This window comes from Rattus rattus, chromosome 18, assembly GCF_011064425.1.
Source record: "Rattus rattus isolate New Zealand chromosome 18, Rrattus_CSIRO_v1, whole genome shotgun sequence".
In the NCBI taxonomy this organism is placed as follows: domain Eukaryota; kingdom Metazoa; phylum Chordata; class Mammalia; order Rodentia; family Muridae; genus Rattus; species Rattus rattus.
Window position 1 is genome coordinate 8,288,045 of NC_046171.1, and position 19,456 is coordinate 8,307,500.

At 58.4% G+C, this 19,456-nt stretch overlaps 5 protein-coding genes and 1 pseudogene across 12 annotated transcripts in view; 5 read left to right on the plus strand and 1 right to left on the minus strand.

Moving 5' to 3' along the window:
- Positions 1–19,456, plus strand: part of LOC116887415 — a 496,132-nt pseudogene that overhangs the window by 412,398 nt on the left and 64,278 nt on the right.
- The window catches only part of LOC116887417 (RT1 class I histocompatibility antigen, AA alpha chain-like), a 431,868-nt gene that overhangs the window by 397,977 nt on the left and 14,435 nt on the right, over positions 1–19,456 (plus strand). The window lies entirely within an intron of this gene.
- Positions 334–6,473, minus strand: Rxrb (retinoid X receptor beta). Of its 3 annotated transcripts, none has more exons than XM_032889001.1 (10): positions 6,087–6,473; positions 5,270–5,487; positions 4,528–4,684; positions 4,049–4,228; positions 2,917–3,089; positions 2,317–2,446; positions 2,010–2,142; positions 1,803–1,906; positions 1,494–1,599; positions 334–1,393 (listed from the first exon to the last, which is right to left on the minus strand). In XM_032889001.1, the coding sequence occupies exons 1-10, from the start codon at positions 6,304–6,306 to the stop codon at positions 1,246–1,248; spliced, it is 1,569 nt and encodes a 522-aa protein (XP_032744892.1). In that variant the 5' UTR covers positions 6,307–6,473; the 3' UTR covers positions 334–1,245. The 3 variants fall into 3 exon arrangements, with proteins under 3 accessions (XP_032744892.1, XP_032744893.1, XP_032744894.1); XM_032889002.1 differs by having other exon boundaries at positions 1,803–1,894; positions 6,087–6,472; XM_032889003.1 differs by lacking the exon at positions 6,087–6,473 and adding an exon at positions 5,829–6,030.
- Slc39a7 (solute carrier family 39 member 7) lies at positions 6,585–10,079 on the plus strand. Its single transcript, XM_032889054.1, has 8 exons — positions 6,585–6,769; positions 7,067–7,463; positions 7,547–7,715; positions 7,843–7,896; positions 8,008–8,190; positions 8,299–8,436; positions 8,611–8,807; positions 9,289–10,079. The coding sequence occupies exons 1-8, from the start codon at positions 6,657–6,659 to the stop codon at positions 9,559–9,561; spliced, it is 1,524 nt and encodes a 507-aa protein (XP_032744945.1). The 5' UTR covers positions 6,585–6,656; the 3' UTR covers positions 9,562–10,079.
- Hsd17b8 (hydroxysteroid 17-beta dehydrogenase 8) lies at positions 10,257–12,284 on the plus strand. 6 transcript variants are annotated; one of them, XM_032889036.1, is made up of 9 exons: positions 10,257–10,349; positions 10,508–10,725; positions 10,807–10,923; positions 11,034–11,126; positions 11,227–11,312; positions 11,403–11,487; positions 11,612–11,654; positions 11,847–11,921; positions 12,093–12,284. In XM_032889036.1, the coding sequence occupies exons 1-9, from the start codon at positions 10,304–10,306 to the stop codon at positions 12,107–12,109; spliced, it is 780 nt and encodes a 259-aa protein (XP_032744927.1). In that variant the 5' UTR covers positions 10,257–10,303; the 3' UTR covers positions 12,110–12,284. The 6 variants fall into 6 exon arrangements, 5 of the variants coding, with proteins under 5 accessions (XP_032744927.1, XP_032744924.1, XP_032744926.1 ...); XM_032889033.1 differs by having other exon boundaries at positions 11,847–12,284; XM_032889035.1 differs by lacking the exon at positions 10,257–10,349 and having other exon boundaries at positions 10,375–10,725.
- Ring1 (ring finger protein 1) lies at positions 13,637–17,154 on the plus strand. The gene is made up of 7 exons (XM_032889004.1): positions 13,637–13,804; positions 13,896–14,021; positions 14,830–14,990; positions 15,072–15,287; positions 15,575–15,964; positions 16,153–16,426; positions 16,756–17,154. The coding sequence occupies exons 2-7, from the start codon at positions 13,944–13,946 to the stop codon at positions 16,855–16,857; spliced, it is 1,221 nt and encodes a 406-aa protein (XP_032744895.1). The 5' UTR covers positions 13,637–13,804; positions 13,896–13,943; the 3' UTR covers positions 16,858–17,154.

Here is a 19,456-nt window from a genome sequence, read left to right on the forward strand (position 1 = left end):
TCTGCTGGGAGCCTGCGGTGAAGCCAGGGTGAAAGCTGGAGTGAGCAAGACGCCGCCGCCCGCTGGCGCTGGGAGGGCACCAGCAAACAAGGCGCCTTTGAAAAGCAGCCGGTCTCCCTCCTCCCTGGGCAGCCCCGCCCCCAACCTGGCACACCCTCTCCCCCTCCCGACAAAGCACGCCTTGTATCCCCCACCCTGCACCGCCTCTGCAGCCCCAGGGAACCTCGGGCTGTGGCAGCATCCAGGGAGCACATCAGGGCTTCTCACCGGATATCCCCATACCTAGATGCCATGGTGCCCACCACCCATAGTTATCTCAGTCCAGAAAACGACTATTTTAACTGGAAAGCGACTTTATGTGCAAGTGAAAGATGGGAGGGACCCCCCCCAAAAGAGATCCAGGGCAAAAACCATGCAGCCCAGCACCCATCTCTGCAGGCTGGCCACCCCACATTCTCCCTGTTCCCAGACTAGCTGTGCTGAGGATTAGGGAAGAGTGGGGCAAGGAGGGGCCACCGCCTCTCAGTCCAGAGCTGCAGGGAAGATGAGAAAGGCAGAGCCCAGACAGCTCCAGGACAGACCACCTGAGGGGCCTCCTTGCCCACATGCCACCTCCAGCCCTGACATTTAAGTCAACCTGGGGATGTACAGTACTTCTTTGAGTCTAACTCCCAGTCTCTCCTCACAGGAAATTAAAAATAGCAATGGCCTCCTCCTCAGCGGCCCCTTCACAGCCTCTTTGTTCTTCAGTCTGACTGCAGCAGGTACTGTGGAAAGGGCTGACAGGACAGAGGCAGGCCCTCCTCTGCCCCACCTGCCGAGCCTGGGAGGCTGAAGGGCTGTCCGAGCCCTGTTCCCTCCCAAGACCACCGGCTTGGGGGCCTGCCCCACAACACCCCTTTCTGGGGAGCTCCGTTCCACTCTTCAGAAGGGAGTGAGGCTAATGAGAAGGGGGCAGGGTCCCGGGAGCAGGGCAGGGCTTGGTGCTGGGGAGTCAGGATGAGGAGTCACCCGCACCATGGGAGACCCCGGCAAATTCAGAGACTCAAGGCCACTGAAGGTAGACATGTAGTCGTCACAGGGATCTGGGGTCCCCTCTGACTTGGGGACCAAGCAAACCCTGTTAAGTGTTGCCAGACCCCTGGCAGGATGGGCAAGTCCCCTCCTGCTCTGCACCTGTCCCATGGCTCTCGCCCCCGCCCGGCTCAAGTCCTCCTCAGCGACACTCTCCGTGTGCATCCGGACTCAGGCTAGCTGGTGGGGAGCCTCGAGCATCTCCATGAGGAAGGTGTCAATGGGGGTGTCGCCAATGAGCTTGAAGAAGAACAGGTGCTCCAGACACTTGAGGCCGATGGAGCGCAGGGCAGGAAGACGTAGTAGCAGCTTGGCAAACCTGAGGTGAGGGTGGGAGGGAGTGAGAGCCAGCACCACCCAGGCCCTGGACATAGCCCTGCTTCACCCTCCGAGGTGGCCACAGCCCCGCAGCCCCTCACCGGCCCTGCTGCTCAGGATACTTCTGCTTGCAGTAGGTCTCCAGTGAGGCATACACCTTCTCCCGAAGGATCTCCACCTCTCCAGGGTTGGAGAGGCCCTTGGCGTCTGGGACGGTAAAGGAGGAAGAACAAGAGGAAGACGGCAGGTGAATCAAGTCAGGACAGACAGACATGCAGTGTGGCCCTCAGGATGAGGGAAATGAGGCCCACTGGGTTTGTGGGGTGGGGTCAGAGGGGAAGGCACCAGTGACGTGGCCTTTTCAGGGTCAGCTGAGACTTCTGGGCTGAGGCTGGACGGCCTCCTCTCACCTGGGTTAAACAGTATGATTGCCCGCAGGCAGCCAAGCTCGGTCTTGTCCATCCTCATGTCACGCATTTTGGACACTAGCTCTGTCAGCACCCTGGAGAGGGACCTGCAGGTCACTCAAAGGTCACAGCTCAGCCAGCCTTGGACACGGACCAGCCTATAGCTCCACCCCTTCTAGTCACAAGCCAGACTGGCCAAGGGCCACTGACCGATCAAAGATGGCTCCCACGCCTGCAGAATGGGCTGAGTTTCTGTGCACATGAAGACCCGTGGCCAGGAGGATGCCATCTCGGACATCGATGGACCGATGGGAGAAGGACGCAATGAGGAGCTCATTCCAGCCTAGGGGCCAGAAGGCACCGAGGGTCAGCGGCCAGACACCAGGCCATGGGAACCCAAGTACAAAGACAACAGGGGGCAAAGTAGCCAGCTGGGCTCCCTGAATGTGCAAGAGAATGAACGCTACTGGGGTCACTGAAGGCCAAGAGGCGAGGTCAGAGATTCACAGTCACTGACCTGCCCGCAGCAGGATGACCTGGTCGTCCAGAGGTAGGGAGGAAAAGTGCGGGATCCTCTTGGCCCACTCCACGAGCGTGAACAGCTGCTTGTCAGCCGCCTGGCAGATGTTAGTCACTGGGTCATTTGGCTGTGGAGATGGGATGAGATGCATGAGAGCGATGGAAACACCTCCCTCCTGAGAGCTTTTCTGCTCCTCTCTACGCCGTCGCTCCCTGTCGGGACACAGCTGTGCAAGTCAAGCTTCTCTTATGGCAGTCAGAGACCACACCAACCTTGGGCCGTCCAGTGGGAGCAGAGGAGGGGCTTTCACCCCATACCAGAGACAAGGCTTTCTGAGACAGTCTCCCATGCGGTTATCACTGGAACCTGCTATGTAGACCAGGCTGGTCTTGAACTCCTAGAGATCCCTTGTCTCTGTCTATCCAAGTGCTAAGACTGTTAGCCTCCATCCCTGGTTCACCTCAGATCACTTAAAGGCCTCTCAGTTCAGGGCAAGGTAAGGAGGGATTGAAAGAAGGGGGGCGTGGGGGGTGGAACACATCCAGCCTCCTTCCCCCACCCCCACCTCGAGAGAGAAAGTATCAACCCATCACTCACGCTGCTGCCACTCCCCCCGGTGCCCCCAGGGCCCTCAACGCCTTGGTCGCTCTTCTGTTCCACAGCAAGCTCTGCCTCCAGGATCCTGTCCACCGGCATCTCCTCGGGGGCTCCCCCAGCCCCATCCCCATCCCCGTCTTTGTCCTTCCCCCGTTGTCGCTCCTCCTGTACCGCTGGTGGGGGGGAGAAATGCAAAATTAGAAGCCAGCTATGAAGGGTCTGAAACTTGCTGGGGGCCTTCTCAGCCAATGTCGCTCGAGATAAAGTGACTAGGGAGGTAATTGGGGATGAACGGCTAGGATGCTCCAGAAGCAAATCTGCCTAGCACTCACCAGACCCTGGGCTCTATCCCCACCACCGCAAACAGACACTCACATAAGTAAGTGAATAGGCAGATAAGACAGAAGAGTAAAGAATCAAGGCTGAGTCCACATTTAAACAGGCCGACGATGTGCTAAAATACCGCCCACAAGCTTTGACACTCATTGGACAGTCTTACTAGCCTCGTGGGCTCCTGCTTCCAGGAGGCTAAAGATACCGTGGCCAGTTCCGCATTTGACTGTAGACACTCCTGAGGGCAAACCTAAGGTCTGCTGACCACAGAGCAGCAGTAGACGGAGCCCAGTCTGGAAGGTGTGTGTTCTGATGCCGGTCCTACCACTCTGCCGGTGTGACCCCAGGAGAGCTAAGTCTCATCTTGTTTAGAGCAGGAATTGGACAAGATAAGCCCTAAAATGTCTCATAGAATTCCAGGAGTCAGCTTTCACTAGATATGGAGACGGAAAAGAGAGACACCAAGTCCTGACCTCTTCAGTGATTGTAGCTTAACCGGGTCCAGGGAGAGACCGGGAGACCAGAGAAAGGACCCAGCGTCAGAGGGAGGAAGGGGCTGTGTGACGTGGAGAAGACAAGAGACCCATCCTGGGGAAGAGGTCACCTCACCCTAGGACCAAACTATGCTAGGAGGTGGGATTAACCCTGAGACGTGACCATGAAGATAGAGACAGAGACACTGAGGTACTGAGGACCAAGCTGAGGACAGGAAAGAGAAATCAAACTGCGCCCCCTGGAGGAGAAAGCAAGCGCAGCCCCGCAGACAAGGAAGCCGTGAGGCCCTTGGGCAGGCCCTTACCCTCCCTTTTCATGCCGGTGGCCAGGCACTTCTGATATCGACAGTACTGACAGCGATTCCGCTGGCGCTTGTCCACTGTGCAGTCTTTGTTATCGCGGCATGAGTAGGTCAGGTCCTTCCGAATGGTGCGCTTGAAGAAACCCTTGCAGCCCTCGCAGCTGTAAACCCCATAGTGCTTGCCTACAACAGGGAGGTTTGGCAGCAAGGAAGTTTTATGGAGACCTCCTGGACAATCTGCCCAGAGAGGGAACAAAGTCTAAATCCTTCCTGTGTCTCACCCAGAAATGTGACAACTTAGTCCTCTGACCAGAAACTCTGTACCAACCCTTTTCCTACCCCTCGCCGCGTCCGATGTGACTCTGAAGGTCCCACAGGCCTCCTGGCCCTGGCCTTGCCTCAAGAACCCTCGGGGACCCCGTAGGCAGTGGTAAACAGCCCCTGTGCTCTTTCTTCTTCTGCGGCTGTGCTGAGCCCCATACCTGAGCTTCGGTCCCCGCAGATTGCACAAAGTCGTTTGCCAGCCCCAGGGCCACCTGGAGGGGGTGGACAGTGCAGGCCCCGGACCCCTAAGACTGGTGGCTTCACATCTTCAGGGGGGCCAGACCCACCCCCAGGGAGCGACACTGTGGAGTTAATCTGGGATGGGGGAGATAGGGAAGTCACAGAAGACTCATTTGGAAAGCAACTCTCATATGTCAGGGAAACCAGTCCCCCCCCCCCAGCTGAGGACCAACCCAGGACCTTGCGCATAGGCAAGTGCTCTACCACTGAGCTAATCCCCAACCCTGGGAAAACCAGTTCCTACTTGTGAGCAAGCCCAGAGGGTACTGGTGACATTGTAGCCTGTCGTAAAGGGGTTTCCTGCGGCATGACTGAACGATATCTAACCTTCTGTAATTGCACTACACAGTGGCCCTGAAGGGCACGTCTTAGAAGGCCATATTGAACGGACGAGGGTAGAAGGCCACTGTGAGCTGAACAGGACAACAAAAATATTCCCTTTGGGCTGAAGTGTTTTTGTTTGTTTGCAAAACAGAGCTGAGAATCATGCACCAAAAGACCACTCCCTTCAGGGAGAGCAAGGAGTCTGAGACCATGGGCCTACTTAGATTAGAGAACCAGAACAGTCAACGGGTTATGGGGAAGTTCACCCAAAGATGAGGCGTGGGGGTGGGGGTAAGAAGCTGAGAACAAGGAATTGAAAGCGTCACAACTTCTCACCTGAGGGCTGCTGACAGGCCCGGAGAATCCTGGGGGAGCCGGAGGGGGCAAGCCAGGAGACCCCATGGAAGAACTGATGACTGGGAAGGGGGAGCCCAGTGGAGGGGGTGGCATTGGAGGTGGAGGTGCTGAAGGGGTGTGAGGTGGACCGGGAGGAGAAGAGGGAGGGATCCCCTGGGAAAGGGGATTTGGGGAGGAGCTGTCTGGGCTTCGGGAATCTGAGAAGTGGGTACATACAAGACAGACACACAGACAGGAGAGACAAGAAGAGAAAGTTGAGTCTCTCGATCACCCAAATGGACACTTTTAATTCTCCCCGACCCACCACAGCCCACAACCCCAGAGTTCAGAAACACCAAGTCATCAAACAATTTCACTCCTAAAAGCTGGGAGAGGAGGCGGTTGACAAAAAAAAAAAAGGGAGGCAGTTCAGGCGGAGCCTATTGGGTCATCCCAAGCTGACCTCGGGAGGGGGGTGTCAAGAAGCACGTGGAGGTGCACCAGTGAACCCCTCGTTCCCAACTTAGAACATTCGGGGCGAAGAGTATGGAAGATATACCCGGTCCCAGAGCGCAAGCTCAGCCTTCCAAGGCCCAGAGTCCTCCAGCCCAAGGGGAATGGTGTCCTTCCCACGCCCGAGACCGCACACACAGGCCCCGCGCCGCCGCACCTGGAGGGCGGAAGCTCCCCCGCCGCGCCCCGCCCCGGGGGAGGGCGCTGGGCCTCGGGATGGAGAGGGCGCGTGTTTACAAACAAGGGGGCGGGAGAGCGGGGAGGGGGCGCGAGGGGCGCCGGCCCGGGCCCACGGGACACTCACCCCGCCCGCTGTCGCCCATCCCGTCCCGGCCAGCCTCCCCCGGCTCCGGCTCCAGGGTTTGCTGCTCTCCGGCCGCCGCCGCCGCGGGATCCAGCCAGGGCCGCCGCCGCCGCCACCGGGACGCGACCCCACAATGCATCTCTTTTCTCACCCCCACCGGCCCACACTGCCCCGCGGCATGCCGCGGCGGGAGGAAGGGCGGACGAGTGGCCCAAGACATGACGCCGGGGCCGAGGGTGGGGGAGCCGGAGAGGCGCCAGGGACGCGCAGGGGGCAGAGCGGGGGACTCAGGGGGCGCGAGGAAGCCGCCGAGGAGGGCGGGCTCCGGCCTGTGGCAGCGCGACTCAAGCGCCGCGCTCGGCTCGGCACCGAGGTGACAGCACCGACGCGGCCGCCATCTTTGTATAGACGGGAAGTCTCGCCTCGAGCTCCCGCCCCCTCGCCGAGATGGAAACGGAGGAGGCGGTCTCCGCCGGCCTGTCAGCCACCTCGCCCGCCGTCCCCTCAGATAACCCCCGGGTGCGCGCATGCGCCCTGGGGCCGTGGCCGCGCCGTCCTCCGGGCGCCGCCATGTTGGTAAAGGTAGCGGGGCGCAGGCAAGAGGGAACTTCCGGATCTCGCGGGAGCTTGAGGCGCGAGTGCCACGTCCCAGCAAACCGAGAACGGAGAGGATCCCGGAGCCGGTGAGAACTCCCTGCTGCTCCCTTACGGCGCTTTCCATGCTTTTACCCTAACTACTGAGCCATAGAGACGAGGGCCCAGAGAGACCGTAAAGTTGCGGATCAAAGGCTAGAGCGGTGTTGGGGGGTGGGAGGTTTGGGGGAGCTGCATCCAGGAAGGGTGTCGGGGATGAAGAGAACTGGCCTTGGGAACAATGTAAGAGGGGAGCAAGTGGTATAGAGTGGACGGAAGGGCTTCAAGGGAAGCGGATCCCGCATAGGTAGAGAGTCAAGTAGACTCGTCTCTGTTCCTCTGGTCAGCGTGATGGCCAGGGTCCTGCGGGACCCCCACTGGGTGGCTGTGGGACTGCTGACCTGGGCAGCTTTGGGGCTGCTGGTAGCCGGACACGAGGGTCATGGTGACCTGCACAGAGACGTGGAAGAGGACTTCCATGGCCACAGCCACGGACACTCACATGAAGATTTCCACCATGGCCACAGCCATGGCCATGGCCACACTCATGAGAGCATCTGGCATGGGCATGCCCACAGCCACGACCATGGACATTCACGGGAGGATGTGCACCATGGCCATAGCCATGGCCACTCCCACGATAGCCTCCACCACAGAGGACATGGACATAGCCATGGAGCCTCTAGGGAGGCTGGGGCTCCAGGCATCAAGCACCACCTGGACACTGTCACCCTCTGGGCCTATGTGAGTCCCCGGGGGACGTGGGGAAGAGGGACTGGTGCTTAATCGTTGGAAGACTCCATATTTGCTTTCTGACTCTCCTCCAGGCACTGGGGGCCACAGTGCTAATCTCCGCGGCTCCGTTCTTCGTGCTCTTCCTCATCCCTGTGGAATCAAACTCTCCCAGGCATCGTTCTCTGCTCCAGATCCTGCTCAGTTTTGCTTCTGGGGGGCTCCTGGGAGATGCCTTCCTCCACCTCATCCCTCACGCCTTGGGTAAGTGACATGTGGGCTCCACCTCAGAAACACAAGCTGTTTTGTTCGTCCTCTTTAATGATCCCAGGTCTCCCAATAGTTCTCAAGTACACATCCCTCATCTGTCCTTTTTCCCTTCTTCCCGCAGAACCTCATTCGCACCATACTCCAGAACAGCCTGGCCACGGACACTCCCACAGCGGTGAGAAAGAGTTAGGGACTGGGACGCTGGGAGAGGTCTGCCTCTTCCCTTCCTTCACCACTTATATTTGAGTCTGCATCTCCCTTCATGCCTCACTGCCTCCATTCCCAGGCCAGGGCCCCATTCTCTCTGTGGGGCTATGGGTTCTCAGTGGGATTGTCGCCTTCCTTGTGGTGGAGAAGTTTGTGAGACACGTGAAAGGAGGGCACGGACACAGCCACGGGCATGGAGACAGCCACGCGCACGGAGACAGCCACGCTCATGGACACAGCCACACACACGGGGATAGGCATGGTGAGCCCGCCCCCATTGCCTGCTACACAACACACTCAGGCTCATCCGGTGGAGCAGGACACGGAAAAGCTCTGTTCCCCACTCTGATCAACTCCTGTTCCCCCTCAGAGTGCCCTTCAAAGGGAAAGCCCAGTTCAGAGGATGAAAAGGAGGCAGGGGGCTTGCGGAAAAGGAGAGGAGGAAACACGGGGCCCAGAGACGGCCCTGTGAAACCTCAGAACCCTGAAGAAGAAAAAACAGGCTCAGGTAAGGGATGAGTCAATGGGCTTACCACTCCGAGTTTCTCAGTGTTTGCTGTGGGTGACGGTGGGGCTCTAGGAAATGGAGTGTGCATGCGTGTGTGAGCATGCACGAAACAGCTCGAAGACTGGTGGTGATGACACCTTCAATCGTTTTTGTCCTTTGTCTATTTACAAAAAGACCTGCGTGTGTCTGGGTACCTGAATCTGGCTGCTGACTTGGCACACAACTTCACAGACGGGCTGGCCATTGGTGCTTCCTTCCGTGGGGGCCGAGGGCTTGGGATCCTGACCACGATGACAGTCCTGCTGCATGAAGTGCCTCATGAGGTTGGGGACTTTGCCATCTTGGTCCAGTCTGGCTGCAGCAAGAAACAGGTTGGTGCTGACAGCCTGCCATTGGTTCCTCACGAGCTACACTACCATCCAGCCTTTTAGAACCCGGGAAAGTTGCTTCTTTATCTCCGAATCTCAACCCTCCCATAAGTACAGCCTGGAAAGGGCCTCTGATGGCCTACGGTTTCTCAGGAGATGTCTGTTCTAGTACCCCCTCCTTGACCCTTTATTTTTACCAGGCTGGTATGGGGCTGGGGGCCTTGGGTGTGGTCCTGAGGCAGTCTCATTGCTGACATGTTAACTAGCCAGGGAGCCCCAGGCAGCTGCTTGCCTCTGCTTCCTGTGCTGGTGCCTGGGGCCCAGACTCCTGCCCTGGTGTTGGTGCAGCAGATACTACAATGGGTCCATCTCCCCACCTCACTTTCTGTCTCCTATCCTTACATGGACACCACACAGCTGTACCCCACTGGTCCCCCAACCTTTAGCTGTTGATGATCCTGTCTTTCTCCTTTCTGCCCTCCAGGCGATGCGTCTGCAACTCTTGACTGCAATTGGAGCATTGGCAGGCACAGCCTGTGCCCTTCTCACTGAGGGAGGGGCAGTGGGCAGTGAGGTGGCTGGTGGTGCAGGTCCCGGCTGGGTTCTGCCATTCACTGCAGGTGGATTCATCTATGTGGCAACAGTGTCTGTGCTACCTGAGCTACTGAGAGAGGCATCCCCGTTACAGTCCCTCTTGGAGGTGCTGGGGCTGCTGGGGGGCGTTGCCATGATGGTACTGATTGCCCATCTTGAGTGAGGGGTGGGTGACCTGTCCTACCCCTAACTCCAAAATAAAGGCATTTGGGACCCTGGCCAGTGCATTGTCAGGAGGCTCAGCCTGGAGAATGGCATCTTTGGTATTTGAGGCCTTAGAGGTATGAGAGGCACACAGAGCATGAGAGGCCAGAGGGACCATGCTGTGGGAGACAGCCCAGCAGTGTTGTTGGTTTTGGAGAAATAAATGGGACCATGAAGAAGGCTGGGAGACAGTAGCCTACCTGGTGGTCCCTAGTCTACGTTTTCCCAGCACCAGCATGCCACACAAGGGTCCTCCAAGGTCCATCTCCCTCTGAACTGGTTAGTGATGGCTTCAGGGAAGGCCTGGCAGAAGGACTGGGGTAGACATCAATCGTGTGTCCTGATTTGAGGGGGTGGGTGATGTTCCTTGGAAAAATGTCATGGCCTGATTTTTGTTTCTACTCATTTTATACCACTGTTTGAATGGGTGGGGAGGAACGACTACCAGAAATAAAAGTACTTGGATCTTCTGCCCTACATGCAGCCTTTTGTCTTTTGAGGGGGAAGGGGCCCCTTGTTTCCTGGACTCCCTAGGTCCCCAAGTGGTAGTGGGTGGTCACGCCCCTGTGGTGGGAGGTTGTGCTGGTGGCTGCCAAAGGCCTACGGCTAGTGGGGTTTCCATTGGACCCTGACCGGGCCTAGCCACACCCCCGGCGTGCTCGGATTGGCCTGGGCGCAGGGCACGCCCACCCGCAGCCGCCATGGCGTCTCAGCTCCGGCTCCGTTCCGCGCTGGCCCTGGTCACAGGTTCAGGGGTTCCCTCAGGGTGGGTTAGGGTGCCCGGCCCATGTCAGGGAGAGCCACCCCTGGAGTCCCTGGCCCTGTTGTCTGAGTTTCAGTAACTTTGCGCCCCATGACCTCTGACCTCGGCCCGTTTCCCCCTACCGCGGACTCTCCCATCTCAGGTGCGGGTAGCGGCATCGGTCGTGCGATCAGCGTGCGCCTAGCGGCAGAGGGCGCCGCAGTGGCCGCCTGCGACCTGGACGGGGCAGCGGCACAGGACACGGTGCGGCTGCTGGGAAACCCAGGGAGCGAGGACAGGGAGCCGCGCGGGAAGCACGCTGCCTTCCAGGCGGACGTGTCCGAGGGCCCCGCAGCCAAACGCCTGCTGGAGCAAGTGCAGGTGAACCGGGCTCCGCGCCGCACACCCCCTCAGCTCGGCCCTTTGTGGTCTTTGGCGTTAGCCTCCCCCTCCCTCCCATAGGCCTGCTTTTTTCGCCCGCCATCTGTCGTTGTGTCCTGTGCGGGCATCACACGCGATGAGTTTCTGCTCCACATGTCAGAAGAAGACTGGGACAGAGTCATAGCTGTGAACCTCAAGGTGGTGATCTCTAAACCTGTGACTTGTGCCCGCCCCCAGCCTGGGGAAGTACTTGGAGGAAAGCTGCCACCCCAGCTGATCTTACCAGCCTTGTTACCCTCTCGTGCCAGGGCACCTTCCTAGTCACTCAGGCTGCCGCCCAGGCATTGGTGTCCAGTGGCGGTCGTGGCTCCATCATCAACATTAGTAGCATCGTTGGAAAGGTCAGGATGGGTTGGGCCAGGCCAGCTAGCCACGTGGGCGCTGGGAAGCGGCTCCCCTGTACTGGCTCCTGACTCACTATGGGTCTCTGACTCACTGTAGGTGGGGAATATTGGACAAACAAATTATGCGTCCTCCAAAGCAGGAGTGATTGGGCTCACCCAGACTGCAGCCCGGGAGCTTGGACGGTGGGTCAGACTGGGGATACCTTGGGAGGACCTTGCTAAGGGAAGGGTCAGTGTCCTTCCCAGAGTCAGCATCCATTCCTCCTCTCACAGTCATGGAATTCGATGTAACTCAGTCCTCCCAGGGTTCATTGCAACGCCCATGACCCAGAAAATGCCAGAGAAAGTGAAGGACAAGGTAGGCTGTGGGTGGAGGGCAGTCTGTCAAGGGCACAGTGCTTGTACATAATGAAGGATGATGAAAAAGTAAGGGGTGGGAGGGAGTCCATAAAAGAAAGTTTTACCCACGTGTTTCTTTACAGGTAACTGCAATGATTCCGTTGGGACACATGGGGGACCCTGAGGGTGAGCATGGATTGGGAGAAGGATCTGAGGGGGCTTGAACAGAGCCTTAAATCTGTAATAGTCTTGAAAAGGTCGCACAGGGATTAATGATTGGTGTAGGTTTAGGGGTTGGGGTTTTTTTTGAGGGGAGTGGGGATATAGCCAGTCTGGATCTAAGGAAGTGAGACTGCCCTTCCCCCACCATCCCCATAGATGTAGCAGATGTGGTTGCGTTCCTGGCATCAGAAGACAGTGGATACATCACAGGGGCCTCCGTGGAAGTCAGTGGTATGAGGCCTTCATGGGGAGGAGGACCAGAAAACAGAACCCGGGCTGTATGAGAAAGTGAGGGGACCCTGCAGCCTGAAGGGCAGAGAGATCCCTTCTTTAGACCAGGGACAGAAGTGGGTGCCTACATCCCCACCCATGCACCTGTCCCGATGCTTCAACCCCTCTCAGGAGGTCTTTTCATGTAACCGCCTGATGGAAGCCGGACTCTGCTCACTCCCCCACCACTGCCTGGCCTCCTGCTGATGAGGACGCTAAGTTCCCAGGCTACAAAAGAGATGGCAGTGTGTGGCTCAGGCATGCTGAATATGGAAGGCAGGGGTGCTTGTGACCCTAATAAATTCCAAATCCTCTTCCCTGCCACCTCCGGTTCTTCTTGTGTCCAAGCCCTCAGACCCTTCCCCACCTCCCCCCCTCTCCCCTTTCCAAAGGATTGTTCCTTTTCACTGCCTGGTCTCCCAGGGCAACCCCCGCCGCCGGGTGTGAGAGGAAAGAGTGGATGTCACTGTGTATGCGTGACACTCTGGGTCTTTTCAGAGGGAGGGGATTCTGTTCCCACCCCCTCTCATTGGTTCTGCAGCACCAGTCATGCCCCCCCCATTCCCGGGGTTCCTTATGGCCCCCAAGGGTGATTTGTTCTTGGCCCCATCCTGGTGTCCAGTCTGGCCTTGGAAGGGGGTCTTGGAACAGGTGGCCCTCCCCCACCCCTCCTTTCTCTTTTTCCCCTCCCTTCTCTCCACCTTACAATAGCTGCAGCCGGCCTGGGGTCGGATGGGGGGGATTAGGGGAGGGGGCCAGGATTAGGGGAATGGACTAGCCGATGAAAGGGGCTGGAGGAGAGCAGAAGGGAGGGGGCTGGGAGGAGGAGGAGGAAGGGGAGGGGGTCCTTGCTAATCGACTCTGGTGCCCACATAAGGACTGGCCACGGACTGAAGGAGAGAACAGGGAAGTAGGGGGCAACTGGGTTGGGGGGCGAGGGGACCCGCTGCTAACTTGTCCCAGAGATAGGCCACTCCCTGGTAGCCGCTGCGCAGGCTGGCGTGGGGGACGAACACCCATCACTCTCTCTTCCTCCGTGCCCCTTATTCCCGGCCCTCAACCGGTATGGCCCTGCTCCCTCCTCTTCTCTCTCCTCCTCGTCCGCTTCCTTCACTCCGAGTCCCGGAGTGACTCTGCCTACTTTCCCACACCAGACATTCACTCGTGTGTTCCCCGATTCCCCCTCCCAGGGACCCGCCCCATCTGGTGTCCCCGCTTCCGCGTGGCGTCTCCAGCCCCGGTGCCTCCTGTGCGCTTCTCTCCCTGTCCCGGGCCGCGGCTCCTGATTGTCCAAACGCAATTCTCGAGTCTCTGGCTCCGGCCGAGAGTTGCGTCTGGACGTCCCGAGCCGCCGCCCCCAAACCTCGAGGGGGAGAGGCCGGGCGGAGCGCGGGACAGTCCCCGGACACTCTCGGGACCCCGCCGCAGCCCTAGGACTTCAGGGCGCGCGCCCAGCAGCCGAGGTGCAGCTGCGGCTGGCTTTCCGGGGTTCCCAGGCTCGGCTTGAGAGAAGTTGGGGATCAGCGTCACGGAGGGGAGCTCCGTCCTTGGGCTCTCCACAAGTACCAGCACCCAGCGGGCCGGCTCCGCGCGCGCCCCGCGGAGGAGGGGGAACCCGGTTCCACGGCGCGCGTGGCGCGTGAGGGCGGTGACGTCTCCGTCGCGGGGTGGGATGCAGGGAGGGCGGAAGTGACGTCGGGCCTCAGCGCCCGGGCCATGGCGGCGGCGGTGGCAGCAAGGGTTGCGGCGTGAGTGGCAGCTACGGACCGAGCAGACCAGAGCGGCGGAGCCCCGGGGTCCCCGGGGAGAGGCCCGCAGTGGGGCAGCGCGAAGGCCGGAGCCGGGTGAGGGGCCGCGGGGCGCGCGCCCAGGGTCAGGGGGCGGGGTCTGCAGAGGGGCGGCCCCGACAGCGTCTCCCTCCCTCCCCCTCCGCAGACCTCTCTCAGCGGAGCCCTGCTTGGAGGGGGTCGGTGCCCCGTCGCCATGACGACGCCGGCGAATGCACAGAATGCCAGCAAAACGTGGGAACTGAGTCTCTATGAGCTGCACCGGACCCCGCAGGTGACAGGAATCTTCCAGTCCCAGCTTACTCCCTCCCGCCAACCCTCCCCCTCCCCCACCACACTATTCTTTGCCCGACTCGGTCTCAGAATCATCTTCTCAAAGCACTTTTACACTTACCTCGTTTAATCCGATTTAACCCCTCAACGCGGCCATGACAGAGAGCTACAGCAGATATCACCGTCTAAATTGAAGCACGGTTAACAGACGCCAGAAGTTACCTTCTGTCTCATCTCAAGAGCCACATGTCAGTGTACACATGTATTCATCCTACGAGCTTAAATAGAATCCCCTCTCCAGTATTCTGACCCACGTGCGCTGGGACGGCGTCCGAATCTGTTTTAAATGGCACCCTGAAACTGCTAGTCTAGGTAGTCTTGTTCTTTAGAGTTTTTAGAAAGCCTGTTGAGGCCGGATATGATGGTGCAGTCCTTTAACCCCAGCACTCCTGAAGCAGAGACAGTCTGAGGTCAGTCTAGCTAGTTGCCTACCAGGATCACATGCCTATGGAGACCCTGTCTTGAAAACAACAAACAAACAAATAAAGAAGTCTTGTTGCGTAAATATCCCTCAACCCATAGAGCAGTGCGGTCCCCCAACCCTAGCCCTCTCTCTCATCAAACCTCTGGTCCTTCTGTTTCAAAACTCCTTGTAAATGGGCCCTCATCCCTTCTTCTGTTCCGGTAATTTCCAAGTCATTGGTCTCCTCCATCCCAGAATTCCCCATCAGTTTTGGTCAGCGTGGCTGTCCAGAGCTTGCCTCTAAAGTCCCTCTTCCCCAACCCGCTGCCGCCTGCTAATGACTCAGGAAGCCATCATGGACGGGACGGAGATTGCTGTTTCGCCCCGGTCACTGCATTCGGAGCTCATGTGCCCCATCTGCCTGGACATGCTGAAAAACACAATGACCACCAAGGAATGCTTGCACAGGTTCTGCTCGGACTGCATCGTCACTGCCCTGCGGAGCGGGTAACAGGAGGGACGATGCCATGGGGCCAGGCGGGCCAACCTGGGCATCGACCATGGGCGCTGACCTTCCTCCCACCCCAGGAACAAAGAGTGCCCCACCTGCCGGAAAAAGCTGGTATCCAAGCGGTCCCTACGGCCCGACCCCAACTTCGACGCCCTGATCTCCAAAATCTATCCTAGCCGGGAGGAGTACGAGGCCCATCAAGACCGGGTGCTCATCCGCCTCAGCCGCCTGCACAACCAGCAGGCGCTGAGCTCCAGTATCGAGGAGGGGCTTCGGATGCAGGCCATGCACAGGTGCGGAGATCCAGAGAACACATAGCCTGTGGGGCTTGTCTGCGGTGCGGGGCTCGTCCGCCCTGCAGCTGACGTTGGGATTTGAGGGCAAATGTCTGTCCTCAAGCAAGTTAACCCCGCCAGCCCTCGTTAAGCCTGTTTCTTCCGCCACCCACTAGAGATAAACAGGCAGCAGCATATCCCTAGTAGGGTTTCCGCGGCCTCCTGGCGGGGGCGGCGTCCTCCGAAGTTTAACACTTAGGGCTTGAGTCAGGCCCTTTGTAACCCGGAGTGTTTGCTTTCTACAGGGCCCAGCGTGTGAGGCGGCCGATGCCAGGATCTGATCAGACCACCACAATGAGTGGGGGGGAAGGAGAGCCTGGGGAGGGAGAAGGGGATGGGGAGGACATAAGTTCCGACTCCGCCCCAGACTCTGCTCCGGGCCCCGCTCCCAAGCGACCCCGTGGAGGGGGTGCAGGGGGCAGCAGTGTAGGGACAGGGGGTGGTGCTGCTGGTGGGGCTTGCGGGGGTGCTGGTTCTGAAGACTCTGGTGATCGGGGCGGCACCCTGGGAGGGGGAACCCTAGGCCCCCCAAGCCCTCCTGGGGCTCCCAGTCCTCCAGAGCCAGGTGGAGAGATCGAGCTTGTGTTCCGGCCCCATCCCCTGCTTGTGGAGAAAGGAGAATACTGCCAGACTAGGTGAGGAGCCCTGCCTTTGGCATGCATTGAGACACTGAGTTCGTTCCCCACAAACTGAGGGTGGTAGTGTACACCTGTAATCCCAGAGGCGGGGGGATGAGACATTGATGAGACCTCCCTCCCTCCACAACCCCAGCCAGAGCTTTTGGAGCAAGTTCTGCATTCAGGGACTCTTGTCCTCCGTCCAGGTACGTGAAGACTACTGGGAATGCCACAGTGGATCACCTCTCCAAGTACTTGGCCCTGCGCATTGCCCTGGAGAGGAGGCAGCAGCAGGAAACCGTAGAGCCCGGAGGGCCTGGCGGGGGTGCCTCGGACACAGGCGGACCTGACGGGGGTGGTGGGGAGAGAGGGGTTTCTGGAGGAGGCGAAGGTCCTGAGGAGCCTGCCCTGCCCAGCCTGGAAGGTGTCAGCGAAAAACAGTACACCATCTACATAGCTCCTGGGGGCGGAGCATTCACGGTGAGCATCCGCTAATAGTAACAGAGAGCAGGGTGGTGTCCCTCTGTGTGTGTGTGTGTGTGTGTGTGTGTGTGTGTGTGTGTGTGTGTGTGTGTGTGTGTGTGTGTCCTCCTGTCCGACTGTCCCTGTGTCCCGTGTCCGTCCCACCCACCACCCCACTACTCCCACCCCCTCACCCCACCCCCCACCCCCCACCCCCGTCTCAGCCTCTGCTCTTTCCCTCCCTGTGGCTCCTGTTGGATCATGCCTCCTTCAGTTTTCAGGGTCCCCCCCCTTTTCTCTTGTCCTCTTCTAACTTCCTCCCTCTTCCCCTTTCTCCCCATCCCCAGACGCTGAATGGCTCCCTGACCTTGGAGCTTGTGAACGAGAAGTTCTGGAAGGTCTCCAGGCCGTTAGAGCTATGCTATGCCCCGACGAAGGACCCAAAATGACGTCACAGGGACAGCCAGAAGATGGGGACCACGGGGTGTCTCTGTGTCCCAGCTCAGCCTGACAGCTTCATCTCCCAAAGCCCCCCCAGCCAGACAGCAAGAGGACAGACAAGGGCAGACGGCTTTTATACAAAGTATCTATATTGAACTAGTCTATATTGTACAGCACGGGACCCGCGCCCACTACTGCCTTTTCTATGGGCCCCCACTGCCCACCGAGCCGGTGACCCGGAGGGCGAACAAGGCCCCCTCCCCGCCCTCCTCCCAACAACAAATTTGCTTATTTCTTCTTTGAAACCTGCAGCTCTCCGTGTGTATCTCTCAGGGGGAGGGGGCTGGCGAGATGGCTCAGCGGTTAAGAGCGCTGGCCTCTCCTGCAGAGGCCCGGAGTTTGATCTCTAGCTCACCACCATCTGTAGCTCCAGTGCCGGGGCATTGGATGCCCCTCTCTGACCTCTGCCGTGACCAGGAACACGTGCGGTACACTGACTGGTGCAGGGGAAACAACCAAACACGTAGAATTAAAAATAGTAAGCGGGTATGTGGGAGCACACCTTCGATCCCAGCGCTCGGGAGGCTGAGGCAGGCGGATCTCTAAGCTTGAGGGCAGCCTGGTCTGCAGAGTGAGTGCCAGGCCAGGCAAGACAACGTCCGTGAGACCCCATCTTTAAAAATAGCAACAAACAAACAAACAAAAACAAACAAAAAAACACTTTCAATTGGGAAGAAAGCCTAAAACTCCCAGGAAATCGGGGCTGTAAATCGGAAGGTGAAACCAGAGGTTAACTCCCCGTAACTCCCTCCCCCTCTTCAAAAATACAAGCGAAGAGAGGGAGGAGCCAGCAAATTCCTGTAATCCCAGGCTCCAATTGGCAGAGCCAGAAGGACCGCCCCACTGAAACCAGCCTGGTCTAGGCGGTGAATTCCAAGCTAGCCTGGTCTAGTTACACCTGATCCGCAAGCACCGGAAGGAAAGGAGACTGGGTGGGTGGGAGTGCACAAACCCAATGGCCCAGTCAGATCCAGCTAACCTGCGGAAGGGGCAGGGCAATGTCTCCACAGTAAAGTCCGGCCACTGAGAGGACAGAGTCCCAAAGCTTGAAGGGGAAGATTTTCAGCGCTGCTAGTGTCAGAAATGACACAGGACGGGGCTGTGAGAACCAGTGGTGACCACAGTCTGGAGTCCGAAACATGTCTAGGGTTCCCTGGACAGGCCTTCAGCAAGATGAATAACCCCTCTGCCCTTCCACTGCCCACGCATCCTGCCCCAGCCTCCCTAACCTGTAGTGCCAGGGCTTCAAGATGCTGCAGGCTGGATTGCCTCGCTTGGGCTTTCTTGTGTGGTCCCCTTGGTACTGTCAATTACAGGCCACCCACAGTCCCCGTGAATATGGGAGAATTGTCAGAGCTGACAAAGTGCTACCGTGGTCCCACAGAGGTCACCCATCCATGCAGCCCCATTCTGCAGCATCCATCCTGGACACACACACACACACACACACACACACACACACACACACACCCACACCACACACCACACACCACACACACCACACACACACACACCACACACACACACCACACACACACACACACACACACACACCACACACACACCACACACACACCACCCCACACACACACACACCCACACACACACGCACACACACACACACACACACACACACAGACACACACACACACACACACACACACACACACCACACACCACACACATATACTTTAAGCTATCTTCAGACACACCAGAAGAGGGCACTGAATCCCATTACAGACGGTTGTGAGCCACCCTGTGGTTATTGGAATTTGAACTTAGGCCCTTGTCTTGGTTTTGGTTTCTGTTTTTAAGACAGGGTCACACTATGTCACTCAGGCTGCCTGGAATCCACTACTTAGACCAGTCTCACTCTTAACTCTCAGAGCTCTGCCTCCTGAGTGCACCCATGCCCAGCCGCATTCCCTTAATTTGCAGCCCAGCAACACACAGGTTGAGCAGCCCAGTGGGCTTTGGCCCAGGAGATTTGAGGTAGAGAAGGAGGGAAGCCGGCTAGACAGGGCTGGAAGCCCCCTTCAAGCAAGGACTGAGCCCTCCCTCCCAGCAGCTTCTGTGGGATTGCTGTCTGGCTTCCTTTCTCACTTCAGTACTTCCCCGGTTTGCCCCCTGTCCCCCTCCCTGCTCCTGAGTAAGGCTTCCTACTTTGGAGACAGCCTGTGAGGGCCGGCCCCAGGTCTCTCTGGGTAAGTGTCTCCCACCTCTGCCAACCAGGCCTTCCTCAGTGCTGGGAGGAGGCATTTGAGTGGGGCACTAGTTGTCCACTCATCAACCCCAGTTAGGACATTTTCTCCCGACATCCTCCTCTGTCAAGGTAGCATTAGGACTCGGCAGGCTGAAAGATACAAAGTATCAAAAAGGACAATTTGACATTCCTGGAAGGCAGAGGTGGTGAAGGATGAAGGAAGAGGGAACCGCAGACCAGATCCGCGGTGTCCTGGCCTGTGAAACAGAATAGGTGAGGCAGCCCAGGAGTTCCTAACCCGCCCTGTTCACATAGCAAGTTCAAGGTCAGCCTGAGTGAGGCTG